At 34.6% G+C, this 27,349-nt stretch overlaps 1 protein-coding gene across 4 annotated transcripts; it reads right to left on the bottom strand.

Annotated features, from left to right (window-relative positions):
* Positions 1–5,008: 5,008 nt before the first annotated feature.
* Positions 5,009–26,680, bottom strand: LOC127118141 (lethal(2) giant larvae protein homolog SRO77). 4 transcript variants are annotated; one of them, XM_051048286.1, is made up of 25 exons: positions 26,363–26,680; positions 26,009–26,142; positions 25,369–25,453; positions 25,046–25,099; positions 24,769–24,860; positions 24,558–24,661; positions 24,108–24,180; positions 18,646–19,102; positions 17,621–17,956; positions 17,021–17,227; positions 16,610–16,708; positions 16,454–16,526; positions 15,509–15,636; positions 15,104–15,392; positions 14,809–15,026; positions 14,609–14,730; positions 12,028–12,145; positions 11,132–11,187; positions 10,736–10,829; positions 10,509–10,653; positions 10,312–10,377; positions 6,239–6,304; positions 6,055–6,164; positions 5,916–5,978; positions 5,009–5,468 (listed from the first exon to the last, which is right to left on the bottom strand). In XM_051048286.1, the coding sequence occupies exons 1-25, from the start codon at positions 26,408–26,410 to the stop codon at positions 5,361–5,363; spliced, it is 3,345 nt and encodes a 1,114-aa protein (XP_050904243.1). In that variant the 5' UTR covers positions 26,411–26,680; the 3' UTR covers positions 5,009–5,360. The 4 variants fall into 4 exon arrangements, with proteins under 4 accessions (XP_050904243.1, XP_050904242.1, XP_050904244.1 ...); XM_051048285.1 differs by having other exon boundaries at positions 10,470–10,653; positions 26,363–26,679; XM_051048287.1 differs by lacking the exon at positions 6,239–6,304 and having other exon boundaries at positions 10,470–10,653.
* Between the last annotated feature and the right edge of the window lie 669 nt (positions 26,681–27,349).

Here is a 27,349-nt window from a genome sequence, read left to right as displayed (position 1 = left end):
CTTTCATATATCTTAATATTTTGAAAACAAATTCAAAGTGAGCAGGCATTGATGCATGCATAAATTAACTTATGACACTCATTACAAAGTCTATGTCAGACCTTATATGTGACAAATAAATTAGTTTACCAGTCCATTGTTGATAGTGTTCTCTATCTACCACTTCATCTTCAGATGTTGCATTTAGTTTTACATTAGGATTCCCTAGTGCTCCTATTGTCTTATACCCCGTAATCCATGTTTCTGTAAGTAAATTAAGTATATATTTTATATGGTTGAGAAATATTCCTTCTTTAGACCCTACAAACTCTATTACTAGGAAATATTTCAATCTTTCAAGATTCTTGATATCACATTCAACCTCTCAAGTCTTTTCTCTAGATCAGTAATCTCATATCATGTCATGAGAATATCATAAACATATACTATTAAATAGCAATCTTACCTTTATGTGAATGTTTGAAGAATAAAGTGCTATCTGCTTGACTTTGGGTGAAACCATGTTTCTTAACAGCACCTCCAAAAAATTTTAACTAGGCCCTTTGTGATATTTTTTAATTCATATAAGAATTTTCTCAATCTGCAAACTATGTCTCTTGACAAGTCATGTTTTTATTGTTTTTAGTTATTTTATTCTATCACTTTATTTAGGATTATGCTTCTTTTGTTTCAGCTTTACTTCCATTTTCTTGTTTTCATTATGTTTCAAGAGTTTTAAGAGGATTAAAAGATCAATGACACATACAAATGAAAGAAAAGATAAACCAGATCAATGATTAAAATATTAATGTTTCCCCTTTTTATAACCGACTTCCTTATCCATTTCTCTTCCCCCCATTTTATCGATGTTTTTCCTTTTCTTCGAAAATAAATAAAGTTCGATGAAAACTCTGTTGTACATTCGAGCATATGATGCGTTCAGGTATATTTCCTCTAGCTTCACTTATATTCATGATTATGCTTGTATTTTTTAAAACCAATAGCGAGTAATTTCATCATAGACTTAGGATTGTGATGATTGTCTAAATGATAGACTGCATTCAAACTATTTGTTTGAATTTTGTTATGAGAAACTATATGATTGTTTGACCTTTTAGGATTTTTCACGTATATCTCTACAAAAGTAGAGATATCATTAGATATTAGTCAATACACTGAAAGGTGGAGACTGATATTCAATCTAAAAAGGTCAAGCGGTTAAATTAAGACATTAATCTTTCTCTGGTTTAACTGAGAAAACTCTATATTTTTAAAGATAGATTTTCTTAAAAGGATCTTGAACAAATGAATTAACTCTATGAAAGTAGGCGAATCATCGATCTATGACACAATCATATGTTCTAAAAGGAGATATGGTTTACTATATTTATGTGATATCATGATTCTCATAACAAAGCGAAAGCAAGGTTTTACTTGAGTAATCCATAGACAGATAATTGGAATCCTAAGGTTATATTTTATAAAATTCTAAATTAATCAAAATATTTATAAAAAACATCATCGTTTTAGCTAATCATCGAATATACAAAAATTTGTAATTCAAATAGTCTCAGTGGAACAATGATTTTCACTATATTCATATAAATGTATGCTTGCGGTCTATCATCTTTTCCAAAATAGGAGGTAAATTTAATTATACTTGTCATGTAATTATCCATTCAACAAAAGCATTTTTAATGTAAAATTGATGTAGTGGCAAGTTGAAATTTCCATAAGAGAAGAATTTTGATGGAATTAATTTTATTAGTTGGTATAAGTATTATTTTTTCTTAGACCATTCATGTCTTCTTTCCCTGCTAATTTTCAATTCAGATCACCTAATGCTTCCTAAGTAATTTTGGACACAAACAAATTAGAAATTCTAGACACATCTACCTTGTGAGTGTGTGATAACTTATCATATGATAAGTAATTAGACATTGGTGTTTAAAGGATGTTCGGGTACCTTTCCTCTCAACAATTGAGACATTGAGGTCAGAAATATATTTTTTTCTCACACAACAATTAAAATATTAATATCAGAAAAAGACAAATTCAATAAATCATTGAATGAGTAAGATGACTTATCAGATGAAGAACTAGAAAATAGATTATTCATAAGACATTCACTATATAAAGAAGTTCTGCTATAGAGAGAGTTTGACCTATAACATATTTGTAAAAAAAATGGGCATGCACTTTAAGTACAATACTATGATTTGTGATTAGTGTTTTTCCTCTTATTTCAGATGCTATATTATCTGGGATTTTGAGGTTAAGCATATTAGTTTCTTTTACCTCAGATGATTTGTTGTCATAATATCATTGAGAGCATGTAAAACTTCCAAACAATTATCTTTGTTATTACTACATTGATTTTCAATAAAGTGAACATTCATATTTTCAAAAAAAAATTCTTAATGATTACGTTAAAACATTTGTAACCTTTTTTATTTGAAACATAGTCAAGAAAAACACGTTTTTCAATTTTAAAATCTAATTTAGAACGAAAATATTTTGGATATAAATATAATAGACAATCAAAATCTTTCCAGAGAAGATCTACAATGATTCGTGATGTGGAAAAATAATTTTATAAAACCTACACAAAATTCTCATGATTTAAAACATGATATAGTATTTCATTAATTAGATGACAAATAATTAATAAAGCATTTCTCGAAAGATGCTTAGGTACATTCATAAAAAAATAAACATAATATCCCTCGTATGAAGAGATGTTTATTTTTTCTTTAAATAATACTTCATCCGTTCCTATTTAATTGTCTTTCTTTGATTTTTTTACGCATATCAATGAAATTAATCAAATTTATTATTTTTTAAGTAATAATTATCTTTTTACCTATAATACTCATATCTATTTATTTATATATTTAACTTTTTCTCTCTCTCTCTCTCTTTAATAAATAATTAGGGGCAATTTTAACAAAATAACAATTGATAGTATCTTGAACTTTAAAAATGACACTTAAAATGAAACAAATTTTTTATATAAAAGATACACTTAAAAATGAACGGAGAGAGTACCGTTTTATTGTAGAATATCAAAACAACTAGATTGATGAATTATCTTCTTAATTACTAAGAGTGTGCTTAAATATTTTTTAAATATTTAGTTTCGTTGTCAAACTTGAGAATGCCAATTTAGATTTGAAATTAGTTTTCAATAATTTGAAAAAAAAATCTTTAAATCTTTATTCCACTTATATTTCTACTCTATTAAAAATGATCTTTTTGTTCTCGCATATTAAATAAATGGTAAGATAGATAAATTTAGACTAGAGAGAATAAGAGAAAAATGCAGCATAATTTAAAAGCAAAACTCACTATTGCCATTTTTCCTTGTGATACTACCAAAAAGAAAGGGGATACTCTTCAACTTATCCATGAATCCATGAATGTACGATCGAAATAAAAAAGATTAAAATAAACACATTGACCTTAGGTAGGAATTATTTAGAATAAAAATGTTCGGACATGACAAAAATGTTTTATTCTCTTGGTGAGTCATATGAGACTATGGGTAAAGTTTTTCAAAGTTAAAATTTAATTATCAAAATCCTAATCTAAAATCACTACAATTTACGAATCTAAAGACTTATAAATAACAAATACAATTAATATGCACACATAATATAAATATATATGCAGACATAATAATTATTATAATATAATAATTAGAATTTAATTGAAATACAACGATAATGTTAAAGGATTTTACACCGTCAATTAATCATAGACGTTGGATATTGAAACAAGTTTGACTTTTATTTTAAACATCTATAAAATAATGCAAACGGATGATAGTGATGAATCGATAATATAAAACTTTTTACACTAATTAATCTCTAATAATTAAATAAAATAATATTTAAATATAAAATATTCCAACACATTATCTCTTTTTCTCCCTTAAACCAATCCCCAAACCAAACCTCAACGACTTCATCCCCCGCACCCTTCTCTGCCTTCACCAACAATCCCACCACATTTTTCTCAAATAACAACCCGAACACAACATGACATTGTTAAACCCAACAAACTCTTTAACCTTCACACATCATCTCATAATTCCATACCTCACTTACCTATGATGCACTAAATGAACCTAATGAAAAAATACTATAAAAGACAAATATGATGATGCATTAAATGAACCTAATGAAAAAATACTATAAAAGACAAATATGATGGTCTTATCGAAAATAATACATGAAACTCAGTTCCTCATCGGGCTAATGCAAGTGTTATTCAAAGTTTATGAATTTTCAGGCACAAAGAATTTTGATGGATCTTTTAAGCAGTACAAAACTCGCCCGGTAAATAATGGTGCAAATCATTAAACTGGTGTTGATTGTGATGAAACCTTCAGCCTGGTAGTTAAACCGCCTACTATTCACACGGTGCTCAGTGTTGCTTTGTAAAAATTATAATGCCTTCATCAACTAGATGTCAAAAATACTATTTTTTTTTCAACTGAATCTTAAAAATTGTAACATTTTTATTTTAATGGAGCTATTATTTTGATCTTAGAATCCAATATCATGTCTTGACACACTGAATTACAATGAGATGCAAAATATGAAGATAATGTTACATGATAGAATTTCTTAACCATATGTTCTAATCTGCTAAAATATAAAATCTTTCTGATAAACCTCTCACATTTTAGACAGTAGATTGTAAACATGAATCTCATCGACCTATATGATGCTAGAGAGAAACTTATTTATTAATGGACTAAAAGGTGTCACTTTGTGGTGTTTCTAAAGCACGAGTCTTTAATACAAAAAATGAAAAACTGTCATATTCTGCAATGTGTAGAACTCATAAAATTCGTATATCAAGAATACTTTAAAAGAATACCAAAGAGGAACTAACAGGAGTTGAGCCTAGCATATGATGCTAAACTCTCATAAGGTAATAAATCAGAGAATCACTTCTAATCAAATGAACCTATGGGAAACATAAAAAAAAAAAACTACCAGAAAATGAAATATGCCATAACTTGATCAGTAAATGATTGTTGTAGTCTAATCTTTAGAAACATTACTGATATTCTGCGTCCTTTGTAATTTATTAGTGATTCAGATCCCTATACTTTTACATTGCGTAAAATAAACTTACAGCTACATATGCTCAACTTATTGAAGCTGATTATATACAAAATAATGTGCTGTACAAAATATGACAATAATAAAACAACACTTTAACAAGATTAAAAATTACACTAACATGCTTAAAGAAGGGAAGGAATCAGAGCTACCTTTCAAAACAAGTGAGGCCTAAGTTTAGACATAATTTCAACTTCTAAAGGAGTGCAGCGGAATATGTCGATGAATACCAGAAATCATGCAACTTTATAGCTGCCACCATTTACGATTTTCCATTCGTTTGGCAAGTTCACTTGCCATGGAAGCAAAGTCTTCTGCCCCATTCTGCAACTCTTCAGTACGTTCGTTGAGCAACTAGTAAACATGACGAGAAGAGATGGTTAGATAGAAACCTAGTAAACAAAATTTGAATAAAACGACTTTGATTTCACAAAGAGCTTAACCGATCAATTTTCTGACTGAGTCCTGGTTATTTAGAATAATATGTTTTTCTCGTTACAAAAAGATGTAGCTAAGAACCTAAGACAACTTTTAAAGTGGAATTTTTTTATTAGGAATGGTTATAACTCATGCAGCTTGATAAGTCAATCATTTATGGACTTCAGTTGGATAATCAAGATGAAATTGAATGCATATAGGCCCTCTACTTATCTCATACATGAAAAATAAAACTTCTTATATATGGAAATTTGTCTTTTGGTGAATTAGGTTATCATATTCGTTGAAAAGTAGGAGATGGAACTAGATATTGTGTAAGGATAAGATTGGGTAATGAAGTATGGAATACAATAATAATCTTACCTGGAGTTTTTCTTGCCGCTCTACAAGCTTATCCCTTGCAAGTGCAGCTGCTGTAGCGGCATCCTGAAACAATTGACTAGGTCAACACATGTGTGAGCTATAATGGGTAAACTAAATAATTTTCAATTCTAAGATTTACCCCCGTCTTTCTGTATTTTGCCTTAATTTCTTCTGTTGTTCTAGCTTTTGGTTTTGAGTCGGTGGTTGACTCCTCAAATAACTTTTGTCTGTCAGTTTCTTTTGCTTTTTCTGCAAGGCAATCATTCATTCATTGCTTAAAAGATAAATATTTTTTAGAGAAATATAATAAAATAAAGACATACCTTTCTTGTCAACATGGATTTTCTGGTGAGATAAAAAGGCCACAGGTTCATCAATATGAATTTCATCTGCAGAGAGAATGGAAGTACTTCAAATAATATAAATGTTAGATATTTGTAAATATAATATTAAGAATATTTATATATCGAATAGTCTCACATCGACTATATCATGTAATTAGTTATAATCTCTCTCTATATATAATAAAGTCTCCATAGTACTTTTCAAAAACACGGTTTATTCAAATGTCTCTTAGTCTCTTGTATTTCAACATGGTATCTAGAGCCTACTAAGAGGCAATTCTTTCTTCGTCATGCTTTACCCGGTTGACCCACTGTCTTCCGGTGAGAATTTTTTTTTACAAACCGTGTCATCACTCCGTTTTGCCTCTCACTTTTCAAAATTTCCGATAACCTACCAGCAAAAGCGCCTCTTCCGATAACCCACTTTTCATCGGCAGAAACCTCCGCACGTGACAGCACGTCCGACGGCCGATCCCGACAATTTTCCCACCGCTCCACTCTCCATAGGGCAATTGTTTCAGATCCGATACTCATGGCTACTCCCTCATAACTTTACGCCAAACTACGATGATTTCCTCAGGTGATATCAGAATTATCAAAACTTAGACTTTACTACTTCGGTAGCACACACTGGTAATTCATCTGCGTGTCTCTCTCAATCATCTTCTCTTGGATCTTGGGTCCTTGATTCTGGTGCGTCTGATCATGTTATCGGTAATAAAAAAAATTTCTCTTCCCTCTCTACATCCGGTTTCTTACCTACTATAACTTCTACCAATGGTTCTCAAACCCGATCTGAAGGGATTGGTACTGTTCAAATTCTACCTTCTCTCTCGGTTACTTCTGTCCTCTATGTACCTAATTGTCCATTTAATTTACTTTCAGTCAGTCGTTTAACTCGTTCTCTTGATTGTAGTGTCACCTTCACTAACAATAATGTTACCCTGCAGGATCGGAGTTCGGGACGGACGATTGGTGTCGGATGTGAGTCTCAAGGCCTTTATTACCTCTCAGTGTCATCTCAGACATGCTTAGCCAAAGATTCTCCACTAACTATCCATGTTCAGTTAGGTCATCCCAGTCTTTCCAAACTATATAAGTTGGTGCCAAATTTATAGAAGGTATATAATTTACATTGTGAGTCGTGTTAGCTAAGGAAACACACTCGTGGTCAGTTTCCCAATCGAGTCAATAAACAAGCTTCATCCCCTATTGCTTTAGTTCACACCGATGTTTGGGATCCCTCGTGTGTTGTCCCTACTCTTGAGTCTAGGTATTTTGTCACCTCGATTGATGATTTTTCACGTTGCACGTGGTTATTTTTAATGAAGAATAGATCTGAATTATTTTCTATTTTTGAACAATTCTATCAAGAAATAAGAACTCAATTCTGTGTATCTATCCGTACCTTAAGAAGTGATAATGCCTGTGAATATTTATCCCAACAATTTCAGAATTTTATGTCACGCAATGATATTCTCCATCAAACATCTTGCCCTCACACACCTCAACAAAACGGGGTAGCCGAACGCAAAAATCAGCATCTTGTAGAAACCACTCGAACCCTACTTCTCCATGGTAATGTTCCACTTCGATTTTGGGGGGATGCTGTGCTAATGGCATGTTACCTTATAAATTGCATGCGCTCATCTGTCCTTAACAATAAAATCCTTCATTCAATCCTTTTTCCTAACTCCCCACTTCACCCAATTCCTCCCCGAGTCTTCGGGTCCACATGTTTTGTACACGATCTCTCTCCTGGTCTTGATAAACTATCAGCTCGATCACTAAAGTGTGTCTTTCTTGGTTATCATCGATCTCAAAAAGGTTATTGTTGTTATTCACATACTCTACAACGATACCTAGTATCGGCCGATGTTACCTTCGAGTTGGTTCCATATTTCGAGTCCAGTCACGTAACTCCAGAATCCATTCAAGAATGTACTCCCACACCTTTTCTGACAGTTATTTATATCCCGCCTATCATTATCCACCATCAGTCTAGGGTTCCTGACCCACCCACTTCTCAACCACTTCAAACATATCAGCGTCGTCACCCAACGACTGCCGTCCTTGTCCCTGAAGTCATACATGTCCCTGAAGTCATTGAAAACTCTCCTCCGATGCCTCCGCCATCACCGGATCTGATCCTCCAACCTGAGTCCAATCTTCCGATTGCCCTTCGAAAAGGTATACGTCAAACACAAAATCCTTCTCCACATTATATTGATTTATGTTATCGTCTTACCCCTTTGCAGTATACTTGTTTGTTTTCTTTGTCTTCTGTTTCTATTCCTAAAACTCCAGGTGAAACATTATTTAACCCTGAGTGGAGGCAAGCAATGATTGATGAAATGTGTGATCTTTAAAGCAGTGGTACCTGGGAACTGGTTCCTCTACCCCTCTAAAATCTTTAGTAGGTTGTCCTTGGCTTTATACAATAAAGGTTGGTCCAGATGGTAGATTGATCGACTTAAAGCTCGCTTGATAGCCAAAGGATACACTCAGATTTTTGGACTGGATTATAGTGATACCTTCTCGCCTGTAGCCAAGATGGCATTTGTTAGACTTCTTTTAGCCATTGCAGCCATTCGATATTGGCCTCTTCATCAACTTGACATCAAAAATGCTTTTTTACATGGTGATCTTGAAGAGGAAGTATATATGGAGCAACCACCTGAATTTGTTGCTCAGGGGGAGTTATCGAATATGGTGTGTAGGTTACACAGGTCTCTTTATGGTCTTAAGCAATCTCCGAGAGCTTGGTTCGGCAGATTCAGCACTATAGTACAACAATTTCGTAGTGAAGCTGACCATTCTGTTTTTTATCGTCACTCAGCCCAAGGGTGTATTTATCTTATTGTGTATGTATATGATATTGTCATAACTGGTAGTGATCAGCAGGGTATACTCCAGTTAAAGCAACATCTCTCGAATCAATTTCAGACAAAAGATCTTGGTAAACTTCGCTATTTCTTGGGTGATAAGGTAGCCCAATCTAAAGATGGTTTGGTGATTTCTCAGCGCAAATATGCTATGGATATTTTGGAAGAAACAAGTTTGTTGAATGCTAAACCAGCTGATACTCCTATGGATCCAGGTGTCAAACTACTACCCAATCAGGGAGAGCCTCTATCTAACTCAGGAAGGTATAGAAGATTGGTTGAAAAGTTGAATTATCTCACAGTCACTCGTCCAGACATTTCTTGTGCAGTTAGTGTGGTAAGTCAGTTCTTAAACTCCCCTTGTCAGGAACACATGGATGCTGTTATCCGGATTCTGAGATACATCAAAGGTGCTCCATGAAAAGGTCTAGTGTATGAAAATAACGGACATACTCAGATAGTTGGATACTCCGATGCTGATTGGGCAGGGTCACCCATTGATAGACGATCCACCTCTGGGTATTGTGTACTTGTTGGAGGAAACCTTATATCCTGGAAAAGTAAGAAACAAAACGTAGTTGCAAGATCAAGCGCCGAGGCAGAGTATAGGGTCATGGCAATGACAACATGTGAACTTATTTGGTTAAAACAGTTGCTCAAGGAACTTCAAATTGAAGAAGCAAGACCAATGACACTTATTTGTGATAATCAAGCCGCATTGCACATTGCTTCAAATCCAGTCTTCCATGAGAGGACCAAACATATTGAGATAAACTGTCACTTTATCAGAGAGAAAATTGAATCAGGTGACATCGTCACAAATTTTGTCAATTCTAATGATCAATTGGCAGACGTGTTTACAAAATCTCTGCAAAGCCCCAGAACTAATTATATATGTAACAAGCTTGGTACATTTGACTTATATGCTCAAGCTTGAGGGGGAGTGTTGATATTTATAAATATAATATTAAGAATATTTATATATCGAATAGTCCCACATAGACTATATCATGTAATTAGTTATAATCTCTCTATATATAATAAAGTCTCCGTAGTGCTTTTCAAAACACGGTTTATTCAAATGTCTCTTAGTCTCTTAGGCAATCATTCATTCATCGCTTAAAAGATAAATATTTTTTAAAGAAATATAATAAAATAAAGACATACCTTTCTTGTCAACATGGATTTTCTGATGAGATAAAAAGGCCACAGGTTCATCAATATGAATTTCATCTGCGAGAGAATGGAAGTACTTCAAATAATATAAACAATAGTTGGTAGTAGAAGATGTTAGGTGTAGCTGGTAGTAGATGTTAAGGACAAACCTATGTCAAGCTCAAAATCATCCAACCTATCTTTGGTACCTGAAGAAGGTTTTAAAAATGGAGGACTGGAGAAACATCGTTCTAAATTTTCCAAATAATTATTATGAACTGCTTGATCTGTATTGTGATCGGTTTTCTTTGCTTTGAAATTCTTGGCTATACTCAGGAAGATAGCAGGTGCTCCCTATGGTAACATAAGTTGAATCACAAATCCAGAAAAAATTAATGAGAGAAACAGAAGCGCAACAAGCCTGAATAAACTGGACCTGTTTTTCGTTTTGGGTTGGAGATATGCTCTTGGTGACATCTACTGCAGCTGCAAGAACTTCATCATGAAGAGAAGGAAAATACTCTGGACTCCTACAATATTTTGAAAGTCCTTGTTAGAATCAAAACTCTAACAGTTAATGAGATTACATATAATTTTATCACAGATTTTGGTAAAGAAGCTATCAGATTCAGGGACGGTGGGTTGTCCGGGCGTCTCTTTTACGGGAGCTCTTAAATTTGATTTGGTTGTTGTATGTCATAAAAGTTGTGTTATGCCAAAATAATTTATCCAATACTTATGAATATGAAATATAGTGACCTAAATTACGGGGCTAAGATTTGATGGCTAAATAAAATATACATGGCTAAAAAGGAAGGAACCAGAAATTTACCAGAGCTCATTTTCGCAGGGAAACAGTGATAAGAAAGCAGCTTCATTTTCGTTGACCTATAAAACAAGATAGCCACATGTATGATTATAATTAAAACCAAAAGCTATTGGAACCCGCAATGTATTTTCTTGCAGTTTTCAGTTGAAGTGCTAAGGCGAGTCTTGGCACAACAGATGAAATTATTGTCGTGCAATGAATATAAGGCAGCCTAATAATAGATCTGACCTTTTCTTAGGTCCTGCCACAGTGTGAGCTTTATAGCACCAAGTTGTCACCTTTATTTATTGAAATGCTTTTTAAAGGACCCAAAGCTTCATAATGGTTTTAATGGTTTTCCTTTCTTTCATTTTCTTTTCTTTTGGAGAAATATTGTTGTTAATTATGGATTATCATGAAATAACTCTCTTAAAAGCATAAGCCGTTCATTGATATTTAACACAACCCCCTTGCGTAAGAGTTAAGAGCCCTTGAGACTTAATGCAGAGGCCCACCCTACCAAATCTTTAAATTCAGCATTTTGGATAATAAATGCAGTAGCAAGGATCAAACTTCTATTGAATTGGTTATAGAAGCTTTGACACTGTCCGAATATCCCAAAAGCTTAAGATATATTAGGTGAAAACTCGTGAAGGTTTTAAACCTAAGAAGATAATTAAAGGAGATTAAAATGGAGCATTTTTCCATCACTATTTCAATAGAAAAGTCTGGGTTACTATGATTAACTGTTCAAAAAGGTTTAAGTAAATAGCCATTAGCTAAGTGATATGGACTGAACTCAATACTTGAGATTTGTAAAGTGACATATCAAACTAAGACAGCCACAGACCAATCAAATAAGTTTTGGCAGCATATACTAACAAAATAACTTCATTATAACAACAAGAAAATATTCAAACCAGAATTGTTTGTCCATTTGATGAAGAGCATATTGTCTTCTCCATGTCGGTCTTCAAGTTCCATCTTAGGATTGACGTTAAAGAGCTTTCTCCCAACACTTCCAGAGTTGGTAAGGACCTGCTCAAAGAGACATCAAATCCATCAATTACTAATCAAGAAGTGTGACGAGGAGAAATATAGTGAAGTAGACCATAATGTCAAAGATAGTATGATACAAAAACAACATCATCATAGCATTACAATAAATGATACAGATTCTGAGCAAAAAGATATGATTTATCTAATGCTTTATAAACAATCAGGAATAAAAAACATTAAATATTACTGATGCAGCTAGGCTGGGACTTAAATATTGGGACGGAAGAGAGTCCATGTTCAAGCCAAAAATATTATGTGAACTAATAACCGTCCATATACAGTACTTGTTAGATTTAGCAAATTTGTTGATATTCCTTTAGTTGTACAACTTCCTAGTTACTTGTTAATATTTTTAAAGTATACAACTTCTTAAGTTAGTGCAAAATAATTAGGCATTTAATGTATATATTGAAACATCATTATAAATAGATGTTTTGTAATCTAAATTAGATACACATGAATTGCATATTCTTCATGGTATTGACTACTCTAATGCTTTGGGCAGGTTTACCATTCGATAGAAGATCCATTTATGGGTATTGTGTCCATGTTGAAGGTAATTATATCATGGTGGAACAAGAACTACAATATAGTTGCAAGTACGAGTGTAAAAGCAGAGTATCGTGTTATGGCAGCAACAACCAACAAACTTACATGACTAAGACAGTTACTCTAGAAACTCAATTTAGGAACTAATTTGTGATAACCAAGCTGCACTTATGATATAAATAAACCAACTGATATATAAAAGAAAATATGGAAAATTCCTTTGAATGATATAATAATACAACAGAACTTTGAGGGTCTGCATCACTCCTAATGCCAAAAAGGTCTCTATTTACTCTATAGCTTAAAATGTCAAAGTAATGCAACACGAAATGTACGCCAACTTGTTTGTAGATGGCGTAGACTGCACCACTACCACCATATGAGAGCACGGTTTCTCAAGGCTTTCACTGCCTCTAGCAACTTTTCACTCTAGTGTTCCCACATCAAAATGATTCGCAGCCACCAATAGGCATCACCACTTCCGTCAAACTGCGGCATGTCCATTTTCCTCTAATGTGAATTTCTTGCCCCAGGTCAGAACTACTCTGATACTAATTTTTTTTGGTTCAACTAATCAATTGACTGACATATTTACTAAGTTTTAATTGTACAACTTCCTATATTATTGTTAATATTCCTATAGTATGGTCTTTCTTAAGTTAGTGCTAATCATTTAGGCATTCAATGTATTTGTTATAACACCATTATAAATAGAAGTTGTGTAATATGAGTTAGATGCACATAAATTACATATTCTTCAATGCTAATTATTCGGAGGATAGTATTTTAGTTTTAAAAGGCCAATCTCAGAGATTGATTATTATGATTTTATAAGCAAATATTTTTAGAATTTGGATTGGACCTAACTCATTCCTACAAAACCGGCTTGTAAGGTGAGGATTGTCCCCACTTATAAACAACACAGGTCATATCTCTTAGCAATGTGGGACTAAATTCACCCCTTCAAAGCCAACACAATGAAGGTGCTAAGGGCTGCAATAAGGCAAACCAAAGTGCTGCAATTAAGGCGACCAGGGGCGAACCACAATTAAGACAGAAAGTCCAATACACCCCCTCACGCTTGAGTCTCAATGAGCCTAAAGCGTGGACGATGAGGGAAGCCCAACAATGGATCTAGGATAGACTCTGATACCATCTCAGAATTTGGGTTGTGCCTAACTCATCCCTACAAAACCGGCATGTAAGGTGAGGATTGCCCCCATTTATAAACACAACACATGCCATATCTCTTGTAATGTGGGACTAAATTCACCCCTTCAAAGCCAACACAATGAAGGTGTAAGGGACTGCAATGAGGCAAACCAAAGTGCCGCAATTAAGACGACTACGGACAGACCGCAGTTAAGGCGGAAAGTCCAACAAATATTAATGTTAGTAGTCAGAGTTAGAACACTAAATACCATTCTCAAACTCCTTCAGGTGTTCAAACTCAAATACTTGAGCTACTCCTTGGGGACCTCTTTACTTCTAATACGAGGGATTCTTGAGTGAGGAGTACTCGCTCAATTCACTCTCATAATAAAGTAAAACTAGTGAGTTCAATATTATCCGCCCAAAATATGAATTTTCTATTCTAGAGGTAGTCTTAACTTTGACTTGTGTATTTTCAAATTGAATATTAGCTTGCATTCCAGAAGCATTCTTCTAAAGCGAGTGCAAAACTAACATATACTTGCCTATAATATGTGCATTGAAATTGCATTTTGATTTAACTTTTGGGTTCATTTTCGTATTACAAACCATATTATTCCTTGTTTCAGTATCTATCTCAACAAAGTGTGCATCACTTGTCATAATGGATTTGACCTTTTCTTGAGCTATGACAGATATTGTTATAATGAATAAGAGCACTTAGTCTTCTAAGCATTTCACCTTAGTTCAATGTCCCCAGTCTGGTACAGAACAGCTAGAACATATTCTTTGTCATCTTTGAAGATGGTAGTCCAGCAGCATTGTTGTACAAGATTCACCTTCAATGTGTACTTAGTGCTACCCTGTAGTAAGGCAATTTGATTAATTGGTAGAAAGGAACAAAGTAATATTTGAAGGATAATGGACATGAAGAATGCTACCTCAATCATACAATTTAAAGAGTGTAAGCTCAATTCACTCTCATAGCAAAGTAAAACGAGCGAGCTCTCTTTCTTCCCAAAATATGAATTTTCTATGGTAGTACTAGTCTCAACTTTGTCTTGTGTATTTTCGGATTGCATGTTAGCTTGCGTTTCAGAACCATTCTTCTGAGGTGACCCAGATTGCGGTTTTTCAGCAGATAGTTCAGAAGTACCATCTGGAAAAACACAGTGCCATTACTAATTAAATTTTTGACCAATTATAACATCTAGTTTCCTTAATCCAAATACTTGCCTATAATGTGCATTGAAATTGCATTTGACTTTACTTTTGGGTATATTGACCTATTACAAACCATATTCCCTGTTTCAGTATCTACGGCAACAAAGTGTGCATCCCTTGTCATAACAAAGACTAGCCCCTTTCCGGAGTTGCCAGAAATATCAGATACAGATTCCTGTGGAATGTTTAAGCTAGAAGTGTCTGAAAATTTTACTTTCAGAGAAACTACTGCTGAAGATGTGTCAGATGCAGCACTTGTAAGAAACAGAATTGATGATGTAATTGTGTCAAGCATGGCCACCTGCAAAGTAGATTAGAAAATATAAGTTGGAAAGTTCAATTCTAATTGCCATTCGACATATCCAAATAACAAATAAACCATTTCTTTCAAAAAAAAGAGTTAATGGAAGATCTCACCTGCCCATGTTCATATCCAACTGCAAGATTCCCTCCAAGATTTGCAAACTGTAACCCACATACAGCCGAGTTTTGAAGGGAAAACACTGCTTTGCAATAAGGTCCATCCCCTTGATTCACATTATGAACTATTTCATAACAAACGAACAGATTAAAATCAGATATTAGAAATATCAAATCATTTTTCAGTAGAAAGAGATTCATGAAAAATAACTTAAGCCATTCTAAATAAAACTATCTTATTTCCCCATGATGATTGGGGAGTAGATCGCTTTCTTTTTACTGATGAAGTATGCAAGATCCGCATCATGATTAGATGATTGCTTCCCACTTGTCTAGATTCCCATAGGTAAAGGGAAGCATTCGCTACATAAAATATTGAATGATAGGCTTGAGGAGTTGGGGTTGGTAGTAATACTTCCTAAATGCTTTTATTATTTCTTACCAATAAAATTATAATTGATAAAGTAAATAAACCATGACATGATAGGAAAGGAAGACAAAGAGTTATAGCTAAAGATTCTGCCATTCCAACATTATTACATGCAAACCAAATGCACCATAATCTTCCAAATTCACGAGGGTCTTGTACAGAACTTCAGCCTTCCACAGAGTTGAGAAAACTGACTTTTTAAGTTGTACAAGTTCTTATATTTATATGTGAAAATTTATGGTGGGTTTGGAAGGCACTCTTTATTTATCACAACTCAGATCAATATGCAAACTAAGTTTCAAAAGTTTAGGCTCTGATCAAACCTTCAAGTAAAACATAAGATAAAAGACAAGCAAAACTCCCCCAATCAATAAATAAAAAAAAATCCAAATTGAGACACCCATTTAGAAAATTTTCTGATTCTCGCAGCCAAATTTCTTAAACAGAAACAAGTAAAGACAGATTTTGCTTGGAATTCAAACAGAACATAAAATGAAGAAAGAAAACTCAACCATTAGTTCCATTTTCTGTCACAAAATGCAAAGCTGTGTCACCTGAACTCCTTATTAGCCCATATAGACGAACCTACATAATCTAATTCGTTAAATTGAGACCTTTTTGAATAAGAAGTTAATGAAGTATAATACATCACAATTCTAATAACTCACAACACCACTTTCATCACCAACGGCCAGATGTAGAGTATCCGGGCAGAAATCCAATGCTGACACTGGTGAACTTGCACTGCCCATTTTAACATCATTCACCTGACAATTGTGAATTGATTGTCAGTCACGAATACCAGCTTAAGTCTTCAATATATGAGTTTTGATCACGGTTATCAAATGTCGAGAATGGTGGCCATGGCGATTGCAGTGACAGATTTTGACAACCACTATGGTAAACCTGTGAAGGATGGTAGTGCCATGGGGTTTTAAGGCAGCTATATATGGCAGATTTTTGGCTTTCTACCATGGTCCGCCATGGATAACACTGGTTTTGATCCATATATTAGAGCAACATACGGGGGAGAGCGGGAGACCCCTAGTTAAAATTTATATAGTATGGTAACGGCTAACCTCCGGTTTTATGTTGTAAACAAGTGACAGAGCAGGATATGAAGCATCCCATATCCGAACAGATCCATCTTGGTAACCTGCTATGTATATTTGAATGATAAGATGGTCTTCTTTGAAAAGCTGACCTGGAACGCCACCAGTCAAAGGCCACTTCATCTTCATACTTGTCTGATTTGGTAACGAATGCTGCTTTGCGGCTACAAGAATCTACATAAGTATCATTTTCCATTACTGGCAAGTGGTGACAATTGATTTTTTTTCCAGTAGTCTTTTAAAAAAAGGTTATAACTTAAGTACAGTGCTATAAGGACTGTTCCTAGATCCTACTATTCTCAACTAAAAAGATAGTATAACTGTCACACGAAAAAAAATCTGAAAGGGTGTGAAAGAAACAGTCTCTTGAAGAAACAAAAAACTGCTCTTTGTGAGAGGAAAAGTAAAAACAATACAGTACCTACGGTATTGCCTGCATAATTTTAAAAAAAATAATGTTTGTACTGTCAACGTAACACCTATGTGACAGTTACCGTAAGAATAATAACTGGCCATAAGAAAAAAAAAGACTTAAAGCTTAAAAGTAATAAATATTAGTTATGCTACCTCAGACAGGGCCGTAAATGACTTCATATCCTGGCATACAACATCAAGCCTTGCTGTTGTCATCTGCGGTTCAAGAGTGGGAATGATGACGGTATATTGCATTGTTGGAGAAGAAGTTTTCCTTTTTTGCTCAGACATCAAAGAAGATAAACAATTATTGTCGTAAAGATCCAGTTGTCCAGGATTTGTCAATACAAATAGCATATTACAATCTCCTTCTGCATGGAATTCACTAGACAACAAAACCATATCAGCAAAAGAACCACGAAGTGCAACATCAATGCGGCCAGTGCACTTGAGACTTTCTATTCCACAAGACCGGTCAATGCTCAAAACCTAGAAACATGAAAAGAAAAAAAAAAATATAGTGACACATTATTTATCTACCTGAGTTGAAGTTGTGAAAACTTAGCAGGCCACTGACACATCAATTTTTATATCTTAAATAGCAAAAGTGAAAAACTAATTATAGCCATAATCAGTTCCAATTCCTACTAATTATTTATTCTTCAATAAAAATAATAATTAAGTAATAATGCACAGAGGATGTACAATGTTTGCTCAACTAGTTCATGTGATCAGTTTTCTTCTTTCCTCACAAAGTCAAAATACAACTTCATTTAGATAACAAGATGTGCACCGAGTGTATATAACAAAATCAAAGCACCAAGAGAATGAAGCTGAAGTAAAGACCAAATACAAATTTACAATACTCTTCTAATACAAAGAGGCCAATCTTATATAAACTTTCACATTGGCATTATTATCCCACTGAAAAGAAGACTTCCTCTTTCATCTAAACATCCTCTAAAACACTCGGAAGAGGGTTTGTTGCGGCAAGATTTTATGACAGTTTGAGAATTTGTGGCTCTCATTAATATGACCAGAAGTAAGGAAAACTATTCTCATTTTTTTCGTAACCTCTGGTGAATGTTAATATTATCATTAGATGTAATGATGTCTTTAATTATTATTATAATTATTAAAACATCATTATCAATAGCTATTATGTGTATGAAGCTTACTGTCAGAACTTCTTCAGACCCAATTTCATGACCACCATAGACAAAAAGTTCACCCCCACTGCTGCTCAAAGATTTATTGGTGCACCAGTGAAGAATAATAATAGGGAGCCTTCTATCTGCCGATGATAATTGAAGCTTGACAACATTATTTGACATCTTTTTATCTTCTTGATCTATTGGAGCGTTAGCAGTTGACAAATCCCAAAACATTATATCACCATCTACATAACCAACTGCAACAACTGATCCATCATTAGATGCCCAAGAAACACAGCTTATTTCCTTATCTTCTTCAAGCTCTAATTTATCATCAGAATGTTCGTCCTTAGGCTCATCTGAATAACTAGACACTTGATTTATCTTCAATTTGATGTTCTTATGGTCTCTGATGAGAACAATTTGATCTTCTAAAGCATCCCACAGTACCATCACACCATTCTCATATACCACCAACAGTCTGCAAAGCAATGATTTCAATTAAATCAAAAAACACAGTAACAAACCACACATCATACAAAAGTTCAGCAGCTACTTGATTTCAAAAAATTATTTGTCGTAAATAGTAATTATTTCTATTAGTAATGAGGCCCATTAGTCAAAACCCATTAGGTTTTCTATTCTCTCTTATTTAAAGCATGTAGATGTAACATGTAAGAATAACTTTTTAATATATCAGTAAAATATTTTACAACATGGTATCAGAGCCTCGTTTAAGATCCTGTGGACCACCCACCATTTATTTCCACGCTCCAGATGTCCAGTCCTGGGCGTGATGGGGTGTGTTAAGAGTCCCACATTGGACAATATATGGTCTGAACATGTGTTTATAAATGGGGGCAGTCCTCACTCTACCAACCGGTTTTGTAGGGTTGAGTTAGGTCCAATCACACATTCTCAACATGGTATCAAGAGCTCCCAATTTTGGGGGATTCGCTTCCGCCTAAACCCTAGCCGCCTTGTAGCGGAGTTTTTTTTTACTGCAGTTTGTTTTTGTTTTTGGGTGTTTGGGTCATTGTTGTTTTGTGTTGTAGCACATCGTGCTTCTTGTTTTTTGTTCATTCATCTTTGAAACCCTAACCCATCCTGTTTCTTGGTTTGTTTTCTCTCGATTGTCCTTTCAATGGCTGAGATTACTGGTAAGAGTTTGTTCCGATCTCTTACTGTTTGTGGTAATATTCCTAAGAATGCGTGGATTCTTGACTCTGGTGCTACTAATCATATGACATTTGATTCCACATTATTATGCTCTTATACCACACCTTCGAGTATACCTTATATCACTGTTGCTGATGGCTCTCATGCTTGTGTTGTTGGCACTGGAAATATTGACTTGCAACCTCCATTCCAGTTGCAATTTGTGCTTCATGTTCCCACACTTTTCCACAATTTAATTTCCATCCATAAGCTTACCCGTGATCTGAATTGTAAAGTAATTTTTTCTATGTCCCATTGTGTTTTTCAGGACCTTACCACGGGGCAGACGATTGGAATTGCTAAGGAAAAGGAAGGGTTATACTACTCTGATGACCATCCAAAGGTGTTGTCCTCCTGTTTCCAGTCTCAGTCTTCCTCTTCAGCCTCACAAATTTGGCTTCAGCACAAGCGTCTCGGTCATCCTCCATTTTATATAATTAAGTCTATGTTTCCGTCGTTGTTCTTACACCATTCTGTTGAGTCTTTTAAGTGTGATGTTTGTCAGTTGGCAAAACACAATCGTGTATCTTTTCCTTCCAGTTTTAATAAAATTGATGAACCTTTTGATTTGATTCATTCTGATGTTTGGGGACTTGCCCCTACCTCTAATATTTTTGGTGCAAAATGGTTTGTCTCATTTATTGATGATTGTACTCGGATAACTTGGATTTTCTTGATGAATACTAAATCCGAAGTACCACAAATATTTATCCAATTTTATAATATGGTACAAACGCAATTTGGGAAAGGCATAAAAAGAATTCGTTCTGACAATGGTAAAGAATATGTCAATCATACCTTTTCTAACTTCACTAGTAAACATGGCATTCTCCATGAATTCACATGTGTTGACACCCCACAACAAAACTGTGTCGCAGAAAGAAAAAATCGTCATTTACTTGAAGTTGCTAGATCTCTCCTTTTTCAAATGTCTGTTCCTACCTCTTATTGGGGTGAGGCAATTCTTACTGCTGCCTATCTGATTAACCGGGTCCCATCTCGAGTTTTAGGTAATAAAAGTCCTGCCCAATTTATGCTTTCACGTTTTCCATCTGTTCCTATCTTACACACTCTTGAGTCTCGCATTTTTGGTTGTGTTGCTTTTGTTCATGTTCACAAACAATATCGCAACAAATTGGATCCCCGTGCTGTCAGATGTATCTTTCTGGGTTATGCACCCAACAAAAGAGGGTACAAATGTTATCATCCTCCGAGTCGAAAATTCTTTGTCTCCAAAGATGTCACCTTTCATGAAAATGTGTCATATTTCACTCGTTCTCAGTCTCAGGGGGAGAACATAAGTGACTTAGAGTCAGAGTCAGAGTCTGAGTCCGAGTTTCTGATCCTTGGTCCTAGCCTCCCTAGAACACCTATCAGTGTTCCCTCTCTTGAACCCGAGTTGTCACCTAGTTTGAGTTTGAGTCCTAGTTCAACACCTGAATCTGAGCCAGTAAGTGTTCCTGGTCCTTCAAGGCCTTCTGTTTTACAGGAATCAGCACCTCCAGCACCAACTCTAGTGTATCAGAGAAGAAGTAAACCTGACCTTCTCCAGAAACAAATTCAATCGCCTGAACCGGAGGTAAGTACTGAAAATGATTCCTCTAGTGATGATTGTGTCATTTCTGATACTTGTGACACTAATCCAATTGATTTACCCATTGCTTTGAGGAAGGATAAAAGATCTTGTCCCTCCCTATATCGACACCCTATCTCTCAATATGTCTCCACTAAACATCTTTCCACACAATATCAAAGTTTTATTGCAGCTGTTGATTCTGTGAAAATCCCATCATCTGTTGAAGAAGCATTGCAAAATAGAAATTGGGTCCAAGCTATGGATGAGGAAATGAGAGCACTTGAAAAAAATGGTACTTGGGAGATTATTGAAAGGAAAAGAGACAAAAGTCCAGTTGGATGCAGATGGATCTATACTGTAAAGTACAAATCTGATGGTACACTTGATCGGTACAAAGCAAGACTAGTGGCAAAAGGTTATACTCAGACGTATGGTATTGATTATGAGGAGACATTTGCCCCAGTGGAAAAGATGAATATTGTTCGAATTTTACTATCTCTTGCTGACTTCATGTGGACGGGAATTGCAACAGTTTGATGTTAAAAATGCGTTCTTGCATGGAGACTTAGAGGAAGAAGTGTATATGGAGATTCCACCAGGTGTTGGCATAACAAATGGAGCTAACAAGGTGTGTAAATTGAAGAAAGCCTTATATGGACTAAAGCAGTCCCCTCGGGCATGGTTTGGAAGATTCATAAAGGCAATGATGTGTTTGGGCTATAAGCAAAGTCAAGGAGACCACACTTTATTTTTTAAACATTCACAAGGAGGAAAACTGACTGTACTTCTTGTTTGTGTTGATGATATTATTGTTACAGGAGATGATTTGATTGAGAGACATTTCCTCAAAGAGAAATTATCAGCAGAGTTTGAGATGAAAGACCTTGGGCAACTCAAGTATTTCTTGGGAATTGAGGTAGCCTACTCAAAGCAAGGCATCTTTATTTCTCAAAGGAAGTATGTGCTTGATCTTTTGCAGGAAACTGGCAAACTTGGATGCAAACCTGCAAGTGTTCCCATTGAACAAAATCACAGGATAAGCTTTGAGGAGGAAAGTGACAAAGTTGACAAGGGTCAATATCAGAGATTAGTGGGAAAATTGATTTACTTGGCACACACTAGACCAGATTTGGCATATGCAGACAGTGTGGTGAGCCAATTCATGCATGATCCGAGGGTGAGACATTTGCAGGTTGTAGACCGCGTTCTACAATATCTTAAAGCAACTCCAGGGAGAGGACTTTTGTTTAAAAGAGGTGGAAATCTAACTATGGAGACTTACACTGATGCGGATTATGCCGGATCAGTGAGTGACAGAAGATCTACGTCAGGCTATTGTACTTTTCTGTGTGGTAACCTTGTAGTTTGGAAGAGTAAGAAGCAAAGTGTAGTTGCTCGATCAAGCGCCGAGGCAGAATTTAGAGCTATGGCACTAGGAATTTGTGAGCTATTGTGGATAAAACAAATTCTAGAAGACTTGAAGATACAATGTGAAGGTCCTATGACATTGTTTTGTGACAATAAATCGACTATTAGTATTGCTCATAATCCTGTTTAGCATGACAGGACTAAACACATTGAGATTGACCGACATTTTATCAAAGAGAAGTTGGATAGTGGACTGATAACTACATCTTACGTTCCTTCCGGGCATCAGCTGGCAGATGTGTTAACAAAAGGCTTACCAATAGAAAGATTCAGGCAACTTACTTGCAAGCTGGGAATGATAGATATCCATTCACCAGCTTGAGGGGGAGTGTTGTAAATATTAGATTGTAAATAGTAATTATTTCTATTAGTAATGAGGCCCATTAGTCAAAGCCCATTAGGTTTTCTATTCTCTCTTATTTAAAGCATGTAGATGTAACATGTAAGAATAATTTTTTAATATATCAGTAAAATATTTTAATCACAAAAATATTATCTTGTTTTGACTTTGTTTCCTATTTTCAAAATTTTGAATATTCATGACTAATAATGTCATAATAAAAAATAAGAATAGATTAAAATAAACTCATAGAGAATCAAATCTAATTTCCCCTAATTCTTCTACAAACAACAATATGAAGAAGAAATGTAGAACTGTATAATAGTGTGGGTTTTATGAGACGCTTGACAAATTTAAGTCTTAGGACTTCACTTTCTTTTTACGGGCAGCCGGAGACAGTTAAATTTGGTAGGGAATACACTTTTTACCAAAACTTAGAGGGGTCTCTATGTGTTAGAATATTAAGTTTAGAGTTGTGCTAGAAACACTCTTTTCAACAGTCACGGTAACACTTGCTCTCTTATTTGGTGAAACTCAGTGAGTACCACACTTTAGAAATGGGTTCCACATAAAGTGAAGGTACCCACATCAATTTCCCTCAATAAGAGAGTGTGCTAGAAAGGTGTTAAAAAGAGTGTTCATAGCACTTCTCCTAAGCTTATGTATGAAAAGCAGTAATAATTATACACAAAGGACCCATGACCTAAAGGAAAACCCATTCTCTAGTGAACATGGCTAGAGTATTGCATATACTCCATTAAAATTCCACTATAAGAACTTGTCTCATATTTATAAACTTAGAATGCAGTATCACACTCAAAATTTCATAGGAGACCCGTATGCATGACCACCCAATTAGCTTAGCCATGGAGATCCAAAATAACCAAAATCCATGCCTATGTTTTAAGTTTGTTCTTATCTTACCTCTTTCCATTAGAACAGGGTTGATGGAGAACTCTGACAACTGAAACATGATCAAGTGACATTCCAACAGCTTCTGCAAAGGTGTGCAACATTTTGAATTAAGTTAGATGTTAAACTTGGAGAAACTGTACGATTCCTCAAATGAAATGAAAAATATAATATGCATAGGCACATTTATCTTGTAGGAACTTATTTAACATTTATGACATACCACTTTTCTAACAATGATCTTCTCTATTATGGAAATTTCATAGTAAAAATCTATTGCAATTTACACAAAATTAATATGGGGCAATACATGAAAATAGGTACACAATAAACATCACCCACACCAAACTCAACCAAAGGAAAAAGTTAATGCTAATTAAACCAGCCATTTTGACAATGCAAAAAAAAAAAAAACAGTTCTGGTTCCAAATCAAATAATGAGCTATAAGAATGAGTACTTACCGGATATAACATTTGTGGGAACATAATAAGGTAATATATTAATTTGTCTGTCTTCCAAATCAAACTTTAACACGTACACCAACCCATGCTCAGTTCCAACTAACCTGGATCACATCATCAGGGCAAAAATGTTGTAGACCCATTTATAAAGATTTCATTTGAAAAATTGGATTGTGATGCAGATTCTAAATCATTTGAACAAGTATTTTACATGTAACTGGTGCCGTATATAATAGAGAAAGAAGTTATTATGGATTCCCACTGCAAAGCAGATGCGATTTGCCTGTTTCTCAAGTCCCAAACCTGTCATTATCGTGATAATATTGAACTGCTTAATAAACAAAACAGAGGAAAGGGTTTTTAAAAAAATTTAATAATCATAAGCATATACGTAAAAAGGTTTTTAAAAAATTAAATAATCATAAGCATATACAGTGAATGCCTAGTCATAGAAAGTACGGAAGAACTTTAATAGTTTTATAAAGTACCTGTATTTCATTATCACTTGAAACGCTAGCAAGAAAACCTTGATTTTCCAAGAACTGTGAGAAAGATATAAAAAGGTAAGAGGCATAGATGAAATTCTTCAGAAGCATTTCAATTTGACATCTAGAGTTCAATAAATGTGTGTTGTTTGATACACACACACATTACCACATACGCATATCACTACACAAACATGGACTACAAAGACGCACACAGTTAACGAATAAACAAAAATTGTCAGGAGGGAAACAATCAATATAAGACTGAATGACTGATAGACATTACACTTTAGATCAAGTATCAACATGAATCCAGAATTACAAACCTCTAAATTCTTGAAGGATGTTTGCTTAGGAGAGATCATAATCCCTTCAATATTGTCACCACCAAATACTTTTATCCTACCATCACTACAAGAGTGAAGAAAATGCAAAAGTCAATTCCTAAAGCCACTAACAATCTCAGTAGAAATCTATTACACTCTCACCTCTAAGCTATCATCAATCAATGAAATAAATGAACTATAGAACTTTTAAAATAAAAGGAAAAAAAACACATTTAATGAAGCTAATAAAAATAAAATTTCAAATGGGGAAACTCCTCCTTATAGTAACTAAAAACACTACTTAACATAATATCAGCTAGTTCCATAAGTATGAATCTCATTTATACTGCAAAAAAACATGTATCAATATATTAATTGAACTTAAATAGAAAGTTTTCTGAATGATTAATACTAGTATTTCACTTCAGTGTCAATGGAAATGGGAATTCTCAATAAAGAAGAAAAATCCCTGTAGCACCGACCGACACCTCTGAAAAAAGTGTTTCTGTGTCGGTTTCGGAAACCGACACGTTATTCATTTTTTCAAATTTTTACCGGTGTCGACATGTCGCTTTCGTGTTTCCGGTGTTAGTGCTTCATAGAGAAAAATAAAGCAAATAGCAAGCCATTAAAAACTCACAGTGTTCCTACTGCCAATAGACGTTGAACGCGATCAAAAGCAAGGATAGACGCATTCGATGGAACTCCATAGTGAAGAACAACTCGCGGATCGAATTTCGCCGATGAAAAACTACTTTGCACCACATTCTGTTGCTGAACACCGTACAAAATGTTCAGAAACAATATCAGTCACAGAATTCGTATTCATATGAAAAGAAAACTCAACCATTACATTACACTTTTCAATAAAAAAAACGTTCTGTAGCATTTCTTCGATGAATGATATTCATAAGCACGAGAAAAATTGGGAGAAATTAGAATCTGTAACTGTGACGAGCATAGCATTTAGCTGTGGAAAAAATTGAGCGCGTACCTGTTGAGTTTGTTGTGGTGATGATTTGTGGAAGAGTCTAGAAAACATTGTGATGAAGATGATGATGATGATGATCGATTCGTGAGAGCTTTTAGCTTTTGCAGTTTGCTTCTTCTGTTGGAGAAATTTGTATTCCGATTTTCTGTTTCGTTGAACTTCGGGTACCGTGTGAATCACAGGTATGACGCATAGTGTACGGATGCTACTTCTGATTGGGTTATTGAAACGGACGGTGATGCAAGGCCTGAAGAATCCATTTCACTTTTCATTTCTTACATTTCACTATTCATTTGTTACATTTTTAAAGAGGCCCGGCACTTGTTAGTATATAAAGCTTTCAATCATACCGGATATTTCATTCAAATACCTTATTTATGATAAGTGAGTATACAATTTTATCAAATTTTTTAAGTTTTCATCAATTTTTTTTAATGTCAGGTAAAAACTAATGTTTCTTATGTATTTTTATGGAATATTTTCAAAATTCTGATAAAAATGCATAATTTTTATCGAATATTTTGAAAAAAACCGGTATAAATGCATGCAATTATATTGAATATTTTGAAAAAAATTGATAAAAATACATGCATTTATATCGATTATTTTGAAAAAAAAATGGTAGTAGAAAATGTTGCTTAGTTTAACCGAATATTTCAAAAAATTCGAAAAAACCATGATGTTTTCTGGATATTTAAAAAAATTGATAGTTCATATTTCAACCTTTTTTTTATTTGCAGTGGGGACCAAAGGATCAGACAGGACGATTGCTTCTAGGCAGCGTGACAGAAACGCAGTTGTTGCAGCGAGGGCTCGTGCGAGGGAAGATGGCATCGAGGACTCACATATCAGAGCGAAAAGAGTAGCCTTGGTCGGTTCTCACTAGAGGCGGATAGAGGTCGAGCAGTTTCGTGTATCCCGCAGTATCTGATGTAGATGATTTATGGTTTCCACTAAATTGACCGAAGATCCTAATGATTAGCCATTTTC

This window comes from Lathyrus oleraceus, chromosome 2 (genome assembly GCF_024323335.1).
Source record: "Lathyrus oleraceus cultivar Zhongwan6 chromosome 2, CAAS_Psat_ZW6_1.0, whole genome shotgun sequence".
Taxonomy (NCBI): domain Eukaryota; kingdom Viridiplantae; phylum Streptophyta; class Magnoliopsida; order Fabales; family Fabaceae; genus Lathyrus; species Lathyrus oleraceus.
Note: the sequence above shows the minus strand (reverse complement) of the source record. Positions and strands in the feature narration are given on the sequence as shown.